The sequence below is a fragment of the Carettochelys insculpta genome, chromosome 9, assembly GCF_033958435.1.
Source record: "Carettochelys insculpta isolate YL-2023 chromosome 9, ASM3395843v1, whole genome shotgun sequence".
Classification (NCBI taxonomy): Eukaryota; Metazoa; Chordata; order Testudines; family Carettochelyidae; genus Carettochelys; species Carettochelys insculpta.
This window is the reverse complement of record NC_134145.1, coordinates 14083640-14098775: the sequence shown is the minus strand read 5'-3', so window position 1 is coordinate 14098775 and position 15136 is coordinate 14083640. Positions and strand designations below refer to the sequence as shown.

Below are 15136 nucleotides of genomic sequence, written 5' to 3'. Positions count from 1 at the left end.
AGTTTCTTTGTCTTAGTTGCCAATTTTGTAGCCCTGGAAATGCTGTATCAGGGAAGCGCGGAATTGACAGGATATCAGAGTACATGCTGCAAACTATCTGAATCCACTAGATCACCCATTCCATGGCCGTGTCTACGTGAGCCCCAAACTTCGAAATGGCCAGCAAATGGCCATTTCGAAGTTTACTAATGAAGCGCTGAAATGCAAACTTCGAAATGGCCATTTGCGTGGCCATTTCGAAGTTTGGGGCTCGTGTGGACGTAGCCCATGTGTTTGCAGAAGAGCCTGCAACCAGATTACGAGCTTTCCAGACCAGCTTTTATACCATTCTCCTCATTCAATCAAAGGATGTGCCACTGTAAGATCTCCTCCCTCCTCTGCTCCTCTCTGGCTTCTTGCACTGGGAGGCAATGGATCATCTAGCGTAGGGATTCCCAAATGGTGTGTCAGGATTTCAACATGAATCATGGAATGCAGTGAACTTTGAGGCCTAAAATATCCAAACATTTGGTGATTCAAAACTACTGAGGCAGAAAGTGAGATCTTTGCCCCTTGAACTTCTGCTTATAGATAAATATTCCATGGTCATTTTGCCATTGGATTTCATTTGCTCTTCAGACTTGAACTACTTTAACTTTTCTCAATTTTCTCTTGATATTGGACCACTACAGGTAGGGGAAATGGACTAACCATAATTCCAACAGTACTGAGGTGTTCTATTTTTATACTGAAATATTTGCTGCCATCATTTCTTTTCTTCTGAGTTTATTAAAGTGCAAATGTCAACCATGGAGACAGCATCACATGCAGTGCAGTACACAGAGAGTTTCCATGACATAAATGGCAAGTAAAAGGCTTTTTGTGATTATCTAAGACACAATTACATGCACAAAGAACAAACTGAAACTAGCATCGTGCCCTTCCACAGCAATTTTCCAAAAATGTTTTGATCATGAGAGTTAAAAACAAACCCTTTCCTATCCTGGTTCATCTGTTAATGAAATCTGAAAAGCCAAAAAATACCCCTGAACTCTTTAGAGAGTTTTTGTTTTGAATGCTGTACTTGGATATTTCTTTTTTTTAAAAAAAAAAAACAAAAAAAACCTTTATATGCCCATCTCTTGACATTAGCAGCTAAAATATTTTAAGAAGAAAATCCTAAGCATCTATTTTTTTAAACAACAGGAAAATGCAACATAGTGTTCTTGACAAAACTCTGAGATGACTTAGGGTATTTATCTACCTAAATATAACAGGTCAAGGCATGTCATTTTCAGTGTCTCTTTGTACTCTAAAAAGAAAAGAGCCACAAGTTATAGCAGTATAGCATGATATGAAACATACAAAAGGCTTCCAGCGAGAAGAATAAATATTACCACCCTTGCAATATCTACTTCACTGCTTTGTGACACACCTCTCCTCCGGCCCTCCCCTTTCCTTCCCATCTTAATAGTTCAGGAAAAAAAAAAACCCATAAAGATGAGTATGAACAGCCTTATAATTTAAGTTAAAAATAGGTTAAGGCAGCTTCAGCAGGAGCTTCAGGTGTTTTTTTTTTCCCTCTCCCATCTTGAATGTAGAGTACTTCTTGGCTTTACAGGAAAAGAAAATTCAAGCTTACTATTTGGATCTTTGCTATGCTGACCAGTTCAAAAATGGCAAAGATGTGTGCATGAAATACTTAGACCATTGCATATACTACCAAGGTTTGTATTAAGTCAGTGTTCAGTCACAATTACACATACGCACTATGGGACCTTTTTTAGACTGTCAATTAAAAATCTGACACCAGTCTCTCTGAAGGCTTGAAGCATGAGTTTGTGTGCATGTCATAGGAGGTACATTTACAGCCTGTGTTAAATCTGTGTAAGACGCACTGAAAAATAAAATTGGTAAGAGAACCTATACAAGTAATTATCCAAATGTGTGCTGCGAAAGAACCTGATGCACAATAAAGGGAAGCATTAAATAAGCAACAGCAAATTTTAAAAGTAAAACGTTGGAGAAAACATAAAGGTGAATCCATGAGCTTAGTAGTATAGTTTAAGTTACAATTCACTGCATCCTAAAGGTTGAACCTCTCTTATTCAGCAACATCAGGACCTGACTGGAACCAAACCAGACAATTTGCTGAAGCAAATACTGTCTAGCAGTATTACCAACATTCTCACTGTTTATTGGGCTCTTAGAAGACATTTAAGAGTAAATAAATGGTAAATAACAGCACAGAACACTGAGAGACAGGACTGGTGGCTGTAAACAAACTTTATGGGGCTGTGAGAAAGTTGGACATACCCATGCTAAACAGACAGCTGGATAACTAGAATCGGAACAGTGCGCCAGACTAGTGAGGTTCAACCTGTAGTACCTTACAAATCAAAGACTAAAAAATTTTAAAGAGGGTTTCTTTTATCTATAGAGTGGTTTCTTTCTAGAACTAAACTGGTTAAAGAGTGTGGCAAAATGAGAACAAAAAAAAATGCTCCAAGTATTTATAAAGATTCTATAAATTTTGTCAGCATGACGTTTTGCTGATGAAGTGAAATGGAATTGACTTTCTGCAGTTACCATATATAGAAGGCACACATTCATTTCTTATGTGCAGTGTATAGAATTTTTCTCATAAACTCCCGCACTGCTTGTTTTTTCTTTTTAAATTGGGCAGGAATTGATAGAATAAGGGCTAAGTTCGAACACCTCTTCTGTTTTGATGTAAATGAATTGGTATTACCATAATAAAAATGTCAGTGACTGACAAAAAGCTGTTTCATGTCTTCCTGTAATGTTAGTAGGTCACTTCTAAAGTATAGCTTTTGAAAGACTAAATTTTAATAGGTTGAGTGTGGGGTAAATATTATCATCCTGCCTTCAATCTTTAAACTTTCAATTTTGAGTCTAGAAAATGTCACAAGTATTCTAACAGCCCAGCAAACATGTGATTTACAAAATCTAGCTGAAAATTGCACTTAGAGCAGTTCATGTCTGTATAATTCTCTCTACCCTGCTCGCCTAGATGCTTGTCAAATTTTTTTTGTTATACTTCTGCATTCATGTAGTTGGAATCGATATCTGAGTACAGCATTTTCTTTATAGTTAGATGCCAGACACACAGCCCTGTGTGCATACCATTAACTAATAACCTTTCAAAAAGTTTCTGAAATATATAGCTGAGCTGGGGTAGGCTATAGTTTAATGTTCTGTATTAATAGAGGTGCTACTGTATCAATCCTGTTGTAGAGGCAGTGTTGCCTAGGCTGCGTCTACACTACCCTCCACTATGCCAGCATGCTCTGTAGCTGTGGCCACTTCATAGTGCCCTTATTCCCAAAAAATTCTGGGAGTAAGAGCATTTTGAAGTTGCGTGAGTACTTTGAAGTGCCTGTGGCTACACGGCTTGCCACCGCTTTGAAATTCGCAACTTCAAAGTTGCTGTGGGGACAATTAGCTTAATGAGGTGCTGGGTATTCATCGCAGCACCTCATTATTATTCTCTGCTGGGGTTGATTACCATGCTAGTGGAGCCACAGCCCTAGTAAATTTACTATAGGAGCTAACACTCAGGAACATCAGAGTGCTAATCTGGTTCTGGCTAATGAGCTCCGTTGTTTTATAGTAGAAAAGTTGCTTGGAATTTTTGTTCAGTTTTTTCATGTGTGAAACTGGGATACTTGGTTACTACCTACTTCACATGCATGGTTGTGTGGCTTGATTCATTAGTTAATGTTTGCACAACATCTTAAGGATGTAAAGTTCTGTGGAAATTATCACCCTACTGCCCAGACAATCTACCTTGTCCTGAGGCTGTAGGAAGTGAGTGTATCATATTAAAGGAAGGCTGTTTTAAAAGAACTTTCCCTGCTGCATAGGAAATCCCCCCAAAACAAGCAATTTTAAGGCCCTTGGACTTTATACTTAAACAGATGTGATTTACAAGATTACGTCTTAATCTTAAACCTTTTTATGCTTCGTAGCTAATGGATTTTGCTTACCTCCTGGACACAGGTAGGTGACTTGATGAATGCTACTCTTTCAGCATGGGATATGGCTAAGTGTGTATGTGTCTGTCTCTTGCAATCATACTGTAAAACAGGGACATGGGGACTCAGAATCTTTTTATGTCAGTACTTCCCCAAGAAAATCAAACATTACGCTGCAGCCCAGAGCAAATAGATGGGTGTTCATGGCTTAAAACCTTCCTTCTGTGCTACTGACCTAAGATACACACTTCTTCGGTAGGACATTCAGACTTCCCTCATCACCCTTCTCTAAAGCTCTTATTCGGTCTGAGGAACAAATTTAGCTATTTGTTGTTTTGCTCTCTTTCGTCTACTGCTCTCTTACTGACCTTGGCTCCACCTTTGCTGTGGGATGAGCAGATGTCACCTCTAGTGGTGCTAAAGCAGGCTGTGGAAGTGAAAGATTCCGTTTCCTGCTCTTCTAAAGGTGTTGTAGGACCTTGGGGGAGTGGAGTAATTAACACTTCCCTACCTTACAGTAAAGGACAATGAGACTGAAGTTGGTGGTGCACAATGCTGTGGTAATGGAGGCCATGTTGTCATGACCAAGATACTAATACGTAAGTAGGGTATGCTCACCTCTTGGCTGTCTTTCATCTACAGTGTCCAAACTACTGCCAGCCACCTATAGTCTACCATTGTACTCTTCTACTCCTCCTTGCCTTTGAACTGAATGTCTGCTCTGGTCTAGAACTGCTGGCCTTTTTGGTACCCCAGATATGCCCATTTCCCTTATGCTCAGGTGTTTTTTTTTCCTGAAAGTGTTGTAAAATATCAGAGGAAAAAATATACAGATCATGTACATCTTTTTCTAGATACATGCCTGGGTTTGCAGGATCATGAGGTATATTTCCACCAGATCGTTACTTTAATGGTGATGTGCAGACACAACTGGAATCTATTACTAAAGTGACATGAACTTACAGGTTCCAGCAGGAAATGAAATTTCATCCAATATTTTTAGAGGTGAGTGGCTAGATTCTCCACTGACTTGCATAATCACAATCAAAAGGCTCGTAAAATGGTATACAAACCAGGCACAGGGTTCAAAGCCAGGGATATTCATCTACCCTACTGTATTTTATTTACTTTTGCAAAAATTTCTTGGTACATAACCCAAGCCCATGGCACACATTTCCTTGCTTTTCTCTGAGAAGTACAGTCATTTGCCTGTAGGGCTTGTTAATCAAAGGCTGCAGAACTGGGCTAGTATATAAGAGTCTGACAGTGAAGCTGACTGATTTTAAAACCGACTATGCTGCTCTCCTTGTTTAACCTGAAAAGCAGGCAGAGTAAACATGGGGCACAGATAGTGACATAGCTGCAGTTGTAAAGTTACTCTCATGTCACTCTAACATTATTTGCAATAAAGGTAAGGAAATTTTAAGAAATGGATTATTTTTCTTTTTTAGCTGAAAGTATCCCACTGATTGCCAGTGGTTAGAAAGCTACATCGTTTGTCTATGTAATCTAAAATGATTAAGACAAATGGCCCAATATATGATGCTTTTCCTCACTTGTCTAAAAACTTTCAGGCTGTCTTGTGGAGTCTGATTATAGAAACAATTCCTAGCCAAAGAACCATACAGGCTGGTTTTCAAATTTCTTTGTAGCATGATGATGATTGTTTTCACCAATGTGGAAACAGCTGCCTTGCCAAAATCCTCCACTATTGTTTTTAAATAAACAGGGCAAGAGTTTTGGCAGTGTTTTCATGGAGTGTATATTTCTTGACTTGATTAGTTTTACCCTTGGCTCTTGTAGTCTGGTGATGGGAATTAAACACCACAACAAACAGAGGCCAATGATACCCATTAGATTAAGCCCAAGTAATGAACAAGGAAAAAAAATTTTTTTGGTAAAAGTTCACACAGTGGAATTTATCCTTGTGTAACAAAACTTTTAAGCTTACAAGTTCCCCATCTTAACAAAAGCTTAGGCTTCATTTTGCCAATATTGAAGAAATAATAAAAACATAAACCAGCCTTGCCTTATCAGTACAGCAATGAAGGTCACCAGTTAATTAAGCACTAGAAGGACACAAAAGCCCTAAAGCCTGGAACGCCAATTTCAAACTTAACTTTTACTGAAAAGCAGTACATGAGGCCCTCTGTGCTTTAGGCCGAGCAAGGTACATTTGGCAGCTGCATGGGGGCAGGCACAAGTCAAAGGGCCTGTGCTGAGAATGATCATTTGAAATTTATCCTCCACCAAACCATGGATGCTTGCGTGTTTCATAAAGGAGAATGGCTCCTACCATGGAAATGAGCCAGTTAGGTATCACTTTTAATGATGCGTGGTGCTGTCAGGCTCACATCCCAGGCTGGATCTCATGCATTCAATGAGGACGCAGAGAGGCAGTTCTGCTAGCTTCTCTACCTCCCCTGGCCAATGGGGAGCCCAGGCACATGGGGGTGGGGGAGTTAGTAAACAGTGAGATGCTAAAAGTGAGAGGAATGAAAAAGCAGAGGAGTAACAAAGGAAATCTGAAAAGGAACTTAAGGGGGGAGCAGGGCAGGGGCTGACGAAAGACTGAGATGAGCCATGGCAGTGAATGAAGCGAAGAACAGACTGGAGTTTCTTTCCCCCATTATACTGCCAGTGCCCAGTCAACATCCCAATGCTCCCTCAGGCACTCTATCTCCAGAAAGCCGCCACCTTGATTCCTCTCTCCCTCTGCCCTTGCCAAGTCCCTTCAGTACCTGATTCTGTCATCGCTCCCTCTGCCTCTCTCTCGTCTGCTTCTGCACAGGAGGGTTAACCCTTGAGGGAGAGATGGGTGATTGATTTCTCTCCATTCAGAAGCAGTTCACTGGGAGCTGAACAGAACGTGGCTTGGGCTTCAGCCACAGAGGAGTTAAGAAATTTTCCAGACCTCTGTGCTACTTCTGAGGCGGCTATTTGAAATATTTTGTGAGAGTTGAGGTTTGTAGTCATTGACAGGAGCCCTAACGTGACTGAAAGCAGTTGAGTGCAAGGCAGCCAATGGCTGAGAGGGATGGGGGGGCTCCTACCAGCCCAGGACCATTCTGTAGATCCAAAGTAGCTGAAGAGGGAGAGGAAAATTGTCTGTGGGGAAATTGCACTTTTAAATTCAAAACCTTAATGTGCAATGCTCTCTCAGGGATGTGAGTGGCACTTCATGTACATGCTCTGGCATGTCCCTGGGGTTGCATGTTCCCAGTTCACAAAGCCCTCCAAGCAGCTGCTGATTTTTATTCCAGAGCTGTTGACAGAGGCCTTTTGGCATCAGTTTGTAAATACTGCAGTAGTTTTACTACAGCTGGATTTTGTTCAATAGAGTTACTTTGGCAATACTGCTGATATGGTTCGCCTGAGTGCGCCCACTTGAATAGCAGAGGGGGTGCAATACGTCACTACAAGGCCCCCACATTGTAAATATTGAGGCTCAGCCAAGTTTCCACACATAGTTAGAGGCAGCACTTCTGGAGCATTGTTTTCTAATAAGCTTAATGATGAAGTTACTGGTTTAACTTGCCCAGGTTTTCCCATTCCTCTGTGCTTGTAAAAGTAGCTTGGTTGATACGGTGGTGAAACTAGCGTAATAAATGACTCCAGCCCATTTCTGGTTTCCTCGCTGCTTTGTAATGGGAAGCGGAGCCACAGATGGGCGAACTGGGGTCTTGCGGGGGTGGGGGGGTGTTTGCTTTACAGTGTACGCTATGCCCAGGCTGTAACAAAACAACTGCGAAAAGAAACCACCTAGGACCTGGTCCTCACAGTGCAAGCGCCCGTGCCAAGAGACAGGTGCCACAGCCCCTATCATCAGCGAGCTAATGCCATGATGAGGCTGGCACACATTTCAAAAAAGTCCATGGTGTGGCTACCCAGGCGTGGTGTAACAGAGGCTGTGCTCCCAGTCAAGGAGCCAGTCAGGGATCCAGTGAGCGACTGGCATTCAGTAGCAGCAGAATCGATACTCAGCCTTGGTCTGTGCAAGCCAGCTGCGGAGCATGAGCGCTGTGGAGTGGACGAGCCTGACCTCTGCTCCGTGACATCATCTTAAAATGCAAAAACAAACAGCATTATTTCAAATCTATTCAGCTGTGACCCTTAGGAACACCCCCCCCTCCCCCCAACAGCGCGCACGTGCTAAGAATGAAATTCTGACTTGGCTGAAGTCAGTGACAAAACTCTTCAGTAGGATCAGGATGTCACCTCAGAAATGTACCAGTTAAAGGGTGTGTCACATTAGGAGAGGAAAAAGAAGTCTACAGATTAAAGCTTACTGTGGCTGTGTCTACACATGCACTCCTCTTTCAAATGAGGCAAACTGAAAATGCAAATGAGGTACAGACTTACATAGCTGGTGCCTCATCTGCATAATCTTTCAAAAGAAGAAAAGCAGTATAGACGCACCTCTTTCAAAAGTAAACCTCATCTTCGAAAGAACCCTGCTTCCCATTTTTAATGAGACGAATGGTTCTTCTGAAGACAGGGTTTACTTTCGAAAGAACTGTGTCTACACTGCTTTTCCTCTTTTGAAAGAAGCTCTTTTGAAGGAAGAATATGCAAATGAGGTGCTGTATATGTAAATCTGCACCGCATTTGCATTTTCACTTTCCCTCATTTGCATGCCTCTTTTGAAAAAGAGGAATGCAAGCGTAGAAACAGCCCCGTGTGTACCCGCTTGGGAGATTCCCTACAGTAATACATTGATGCTGTGACATCTAGCTACTTCTACACACTTTGCTATGTGTGACCACTTCAAGTTTGTAGCAGATGAGGAAAAATATGTTGTGCAGTGACAAATGCGAGGCTCACTAGAATTGATTTTTCCCTTTTGCTCTTATAAAGAACTATTAAACTGTCACAGTAGCTGTAGAGACGATGAATGGACCAGAGTTACTCAAGTTGACTAGAAACACTAGCAGCTCCCCTAGGATAGTTGGACGTATTCAAAGCGGGAGTCACCAAAGCCTCAAAATTCTCCAGTCTACACGATTCAACTGTCATGTCACCACCCTTCCTGCTTACCATCAATGCTTTTAAAATCCAAAAGATAGCTGCGATTGTCAACCTGGTAAAGCTGTAAACTCATTTTCACATAATTCCCGGTCACCGGATTCTTCCGACGCACTCTAAGATGATAGGCATTCACCACCTAAAACAGGTAACCTTTTTTCAGGAATAAAATTCAAGATGGCAGAACATTTTTCTTGCTTGTGTGAAACGTGAAGAAAAGAACATTGCCTGGAAAGAATGATAATTTTAACTACAATACATAAATATCCTAGTTTCTTTCCAAATGTGTGCTAAGTGCTTGTCTGTTTGCGTTTGTGTGCTCCCCTCATGCAACCTGTCTACCCCACATGTGTAATGCTTGTACACTATTTATTAAGGATTTACAGGGCTAGGCAACCTGTTGGGACCTGATTCATGTTGGGAGTTAGTCCTAGGGTACAGAAAATTATTTTGCAAATCTAATATTAGGGGAAAAAAAAAACTTCATCGCTCACAGAACTGTTCAACTAACTTCATTCTGGGTGAAATTCCACTTCCATTTGTAGAGCTGCAGCAGGGATAAATTTGGCTCATTAGCTTTCTCCCTTGCTGTGCGTCTGACCATGCCCCTAGCTGCTGCAAATCTCAATATCTTTATTTAGATTGTAAACTCTGGGGCAGGACTCTGTCGTATGTTTGGCCAGTACCTTGTGCAAGGTAGAATTGGCCTCTAGGTGGTTCTGTCATACACCTAAATAATACCAAAAAAAAAAAAAAGACCCAGTTTCCAGTAATGACAGTAAATCAATTCACTGAACACACAGCGAGAATACTCTTGTAGGAGAAGAGCAACACATTGGCTGTGTCTACACTAGAGAGTTTTGTCAGCAGAAAGGGCCTTTTGTTGACCTAACTCAAGGAGTGGCTACACCCATACAGCCTTCTGTTGACAGAGTCTCAACAGAATTCTGCTTTTGCCTTGACAGAGTTATCCCTCAAAAAGCTGAGGTATAGCACTCTGATAAAAATGGCTTTCGCTTTACCAAGCAGCCCCATTTGCAGAGCTTCTGGTCAGCTGTTCTGTCAACAGAGGGCAAGGCTGTCTGGCTTCTCTATGTTAACAGAGTGGATTACTATGTCCACCTGCTTTGTGTGTAGATGCACCCTGTTGACAGACGTTACTGTCAACAGATGCTTCTAATGTAGCTGTAGCTATTCAGCTTTACTTTGGAGACCAAAAATACTAGAAACAGAATAGACCTTGACAGGTGATAGAGGCCAGTCACCTTCTCTCCCAGCAGGACCAAGTACCATCTAGACCATCCCTGTTAGATATTTTTCCAAAATGTACTTAAAAAATCTCCTGTGATGGAGGTTTCACAACCTCCCTGGGCAATTTATTCCAGCATTTAACTACCCTGATAGGAAGTTTTTCCCAATGCCCAATTGCTGAAATTCATTCCTAGTGTCCCTTGCTGCAGTTTAAGCCTACTGTTTCTTGTCCTAAATATTAGTTGAATGAGAAGGTAATAATATATTTCTGCTCTACTACAACGGAACATCCTTACTCTGCCCTCTAACTGCCAAAACAGAGCACGGAGTAAAACATGAGTACAGTCTGTGGTCTTAGAAAATAGTCCAAGGCCTAGAAGATACGCTTTAGTCAAACACAAGTTATTGGGAATCCATACTAGGGTGACTGAGGAACTTATATGGTCTGTCTTACACAGGAGATCAGACTAGTTCAGTGTTTCTCAATCAGGAGTGCATGTACCCCTGGGGTATGAAGAGGTCTTCCAAGGGGTACATCAACTCATCCAGATATTTGCCTAGTTCCGTAACAGGCTAAAATAAAAAGCACCAGAAAAGTCAGTAAGAACTAAAATTGCATACAGACAGTGCCTTGTTTAATCTTGCTCTATCTTCTATGCACTGAAATGTAAGTACAACGTTTATATTCCAGTTGATGTAGTTTATGGTAAAAATGAGAAACTCAGCGACTGTCCTGTACAGGTTGCTGTGACACTTTTATGTCTGATTTTTTTAAGCAAGTTGTGTCTAAGTGAGGTGAAACTTGGGGTTCTCAAGACACATCGGAAGCCTGAAAGGGCTACAGTCATCTGGAACAGTTGAGCTCCACCGAACTGCATGAGTTAACTGTTTGTTTGTTCTGGCCTTATATGCTATGAAAAGTTCACATTTGGTTAACTTCCTTGGGGTGCTACTAAAACTGGGGCCAGGCCTACACTAGGGGATAAATCAATTTAAGATGTGCAATTCCAGCTACGAGAAATGCATAGCTGAAGTCCATGTATCTTAAATTAATTTTTGCCACTATCCCCACAGTAAGAGGTTGACAGGAAAAACTCGCCCTTCAACTTCCTTTACTACTCGTGATTGCAAGGGCCATGCAGTCGACGATGGTGCCCAGATCGTTTAATTTAGTGTGGCCCCACTAGGCACACTAAATTGAACCCTGTAAGATCAACCACCTGCGCACTGATCTTTCTGCAAGTGTAAATGTAGCCTTGGAACTGCCATAGGCTGTAAATCAGCTTTCAAACCTGACTAAAGCTGCCTCCAGTGGTGGGTCTCAGTTACTGCATGCAGGGCCTGAACTGAGCCCTTTCTCCCTGTTCTTTCACATAGATGTCCACGAATGAGTTAAAGGTTGGAAGTGTTAGCATGTTGTTACTGGTGATGTTCAAAATGAGCATATGACGCAATGGGAACGTTCAGGGGTGTTATGCTGTGAACTAAACCATTCTAGAATGAGCTACTGGGGATAAATATGGCTACGTTGCGCCTGCATGTCAGTGCTTATTGGCCTGATTCTGCACTGTCGTCCCTCTTGGGTTTCTTATTTGCCCCTGTGAAAAAATGTTTGTAAAAGGCTAATGACTCAGGCGGTCACATTTTACAATGGTATGCAAAGCTGTGGCGAATCAGATATGGTAGTTCTTTATGAGGGCTAAGTAAATGGCAAGAATGTAGCTGAGCACAGGAAAAATCAAACTGCTGCCTGCTGCAAAAATACCTGTCCTGACCCATGCACCAGTATCTCCGATAACCCTATTAGAATATTGCCAACGCCATGAAAAAAAAAAAAAAAAAGGCAAGCATGAGAAAATTCAGCAACTACTCAAGTGCACTGTTTGGGAAGTATTATGTGACTTTAAGTATGAATTAGACATAGATGTACCTTCAGCCATAAAAAATGATCTTGCCAGCCTAAGCTGAGAGAGTCTTTAAAAAAGAAAGTGCATGTTATATGTGAGTAAGACACTGGGAGTTTCTTTAGCCAGAACTAGCATATTTAATGTTGAGTGTCTGTAAAAATGAAAATCATCAACTAAAGATGATGATAATACAGTGGTATTACTTTAGAAACGGGCAATCTTGTAACAATACTGACTAACTGCACTGATTCCTTCAGAGTGGGGAACTTATAGGGAAATGATTCTTGAAAATGGCCACAAAGCACTGATATTTCCTACCTTCCATTCAAAATCCAGCTGTTTCATAGCCCGGTACACTTCAGCCATAATGTCATATGGTTTGCTTTGGCTGCGGATTCCTAGATGCCACTTGGCTTTTTTCACAGTCAGAGGTTTTGGCTTGGTAGTATTCAGGGCATCCAAGGGACACCGTGCTTTGGGACTGTCTGCTATTAAAGGAGGCATCCGCTCTGGGTGTGGTTTCACCCCCGGAGGGATGTGCAAAGTGCTGTCATCCATAAATGAGCCAGTGGGGGGACTAGAGGCGAGGTAGAACTCACTGGCTTGGTTCATGATTCTCCGGTTGTCGATGATAAGGTGGTAAGCGACTGCAAGCTGGTCTTGGGGGTCACCACTATATAAACTGTTCATCACCTCCGCCTCTGTGCATTCAAACTTCTCACAAACTTCCCGCACTGCCTCATCATCGATGACGTTGGCATCGTAGGAAGGGTCCTCTGGAAACAAGTAACTGGGCAAGTCTTGTTTAAACCACTCATGCTCTCTAGGGGAAAAAGAAATGAAACTGTGATTAGAGAGAGGGAGTGGAACCATCAGTCTGTATTAACAGAGGGGCAACCTGGCGAGACTCAGACCATCAGCTACAGCCTGAGATGGTGGGGAAGGTGAAGGAGGTTGTACCAGCGAGACAGACGCTCAGCTGGTATAAACAGGCAAAGCTTTGTTTCAGTGGAGCTCAAGGATTCACAGTAGTTGACAATCAAGCCAATTATTCTTTATGCTGTCCGAGTCGTCAGTTAGGCAGTGGAACTCATTACCACAGAGTATCAGTGTAGCCAAGAGTTTAGCAGGACTTGAAACCGATATGGCCACTACTATAATATTTTATAAAACTGAATGCTCGTGGAAGGCCTTGATTTGACAACCCTGCAAACTATTTATTTATCAACACACAGGAAGCAATAATGCACACTTCCCGCAGATCAAAGTACCTCATCAAAACTGACCAGAGAGGCATACGACAATGCAGTTTCCATGCTGGTTCAGCACTTGGTGTTTCTGTTGTAGCATCCAGCAATACTGTGAGTTGTGTGAAAGTCACACCAACCAAAGCAAGGGTAAGAGTATGCACCCCTTGCAAGGGTTAAGGCGGCCAGGAAAGGCAATTACCTCCCCAGCCTGTACCTGGAAATGGAGGCAGGGATTTAAGTAAAGCAGGCTCAACCATGGTTACACCCTGGGAGGTGGGTGGCAAAGAAGGTAAGAGAGGAACCCAAGAAGGGAGGAGACAGCTTCTGGGAAGCAAGCCCACCTACAGTGGGGACAAAGGGGACAACTGCACCAGGGTCCAGAGATTCAAAGGGGGCTGTAGCGCGTGGCCATTACACTACAGCAGCTGAAGCCCAAAGGCTCCACCACTTCCACCCAAGGATGCGCCCCTTTTAGGGATGTGGAGCCAGGTCTTCACCCCACACCTTGCCCCAGGGCCTGTGATGGCTGTTGGCCCTGCTGGGAGCAAGGGATGTGAATGCAGCCAGATCCCTAGCCACTATCAGGAGTTACATGTGGGCCTGGGTCCTCCTACCAACTGCTGCTCAATCAGCACTAGCAGGGCAGTGAGCAGGAAGACTACCTGAGCCTACTGTCAGGAAGGACTTTGATACCCCTGGAAAATGAAACAGGCGGTGACCTGGCTGGAGGACTGAGTCATGAAGACATAGCTGAGGTTCCAAGAGTAAGAGGGGACCGTAAGATGAGAGAGGAAATGTTGGTAGAGGCTGCAACATCCAATCAGCTCTAATCCCCAGAGCAGCCAAGAGGGGGCATGACCATTGGTGAGTGAACTACATCCTAGATTAGTCACTGCAACTGTGATGATATCAGTCTGTTAGGAATTGGCCTGAGACCCAAACAGCCATCACTGGGAGCAGCTCTTGCTCACTGCACTGATGTAGCTACAATGTGGTCACCCATACTCCACAGCCCATTACCAGCTGTAATCCCCTCACAGGCACTCCCTCCCTAACAGGCAATTCGGTCCAGCTCAGCTAAGAGGCTTGAGAATGAAGCCATGGTTTTTCACCTTACTTTCGGATGCAGGAACCAACATAAAAACCATCATTTCCAAATGAACTAAACACCCAAGGACTTTTGGATGGCTCAGTAACATTTATATACCTATTTTAAAACATCACTTAGAGGTAACGATTATTGTGTATTTCACAAAGGAATGAGCGTGCTCCTTGTCTGCAATATAATAGTAAAATTATTCAGCTTTAAGGATCTTTAAGTCCTGCTGTCAGACCTGCATTTTTAATTATATTTACAGGCCCAAATATCAACTAAAGAATCTCAGTGCTCACATTAACCTGCATTTATATGGTAATATGAGTAGGCGGAGGTACAGCACCATCAATTAATTTGCCAAATGAGAAAATTATACTACACTTAGAGGTGAGCCATTTGCCCTCGTTAAGAAACATCTTTCATCTTGTGTTTAATTTTTAGCATTAGAGCGATGAGCCCTGCATTCTTGGGCTATGCATCTTTTCATGTTCTCTGTGACTCTGCATATTAACCACACTGCGCACTGAGCACACATTCAGAAGGAAGGAAGAAGATTTTAAATTAAGCAAGAAAACATGGCGGAGGAATGCTAATTTCTTAGCATTACTGCATGATATGGTTACTTTTGCC

The 15136-nt window shown here is 42.4% G+C and overlaps 1 protein-coding gene across 2 annotated transcripts in view; it reads right to left on the bottom strand.

The window, feature by feature from the left end:
- Positions 1 to 747: 747 nt before the first annotated feature.
- Positions 748 to 15136, bottom strand: part of PRKAA2 (protein kinase AMP-activated catalytic subunit alpha 2) — a 39348-nt gene continuing 24959 nt past the window's right edge. For both annotated transcript variants that reach the window (XM_075002300.1, XM_075002299.1), the window contains exons 7-9: positions 12479 to 12983; positions 9015 to 9141; positions 748 to 8038 (exon numbers count right to left, since the gene is read on the bottom strand). In XM_075002300.1, coding sequence (XP_074858401.1) covers positions 7803 to 8038; positions 9015 to 9141; positions 12479 to 12983 — 868 coding nt within the window. In that variant the 3' untranslated portion in view covers positions 748 to 7802. The remainder of the gene's footprint in view (positions 8039 to 9014; positions 9142 to 12478; positions 12984 to 15136) is intronic.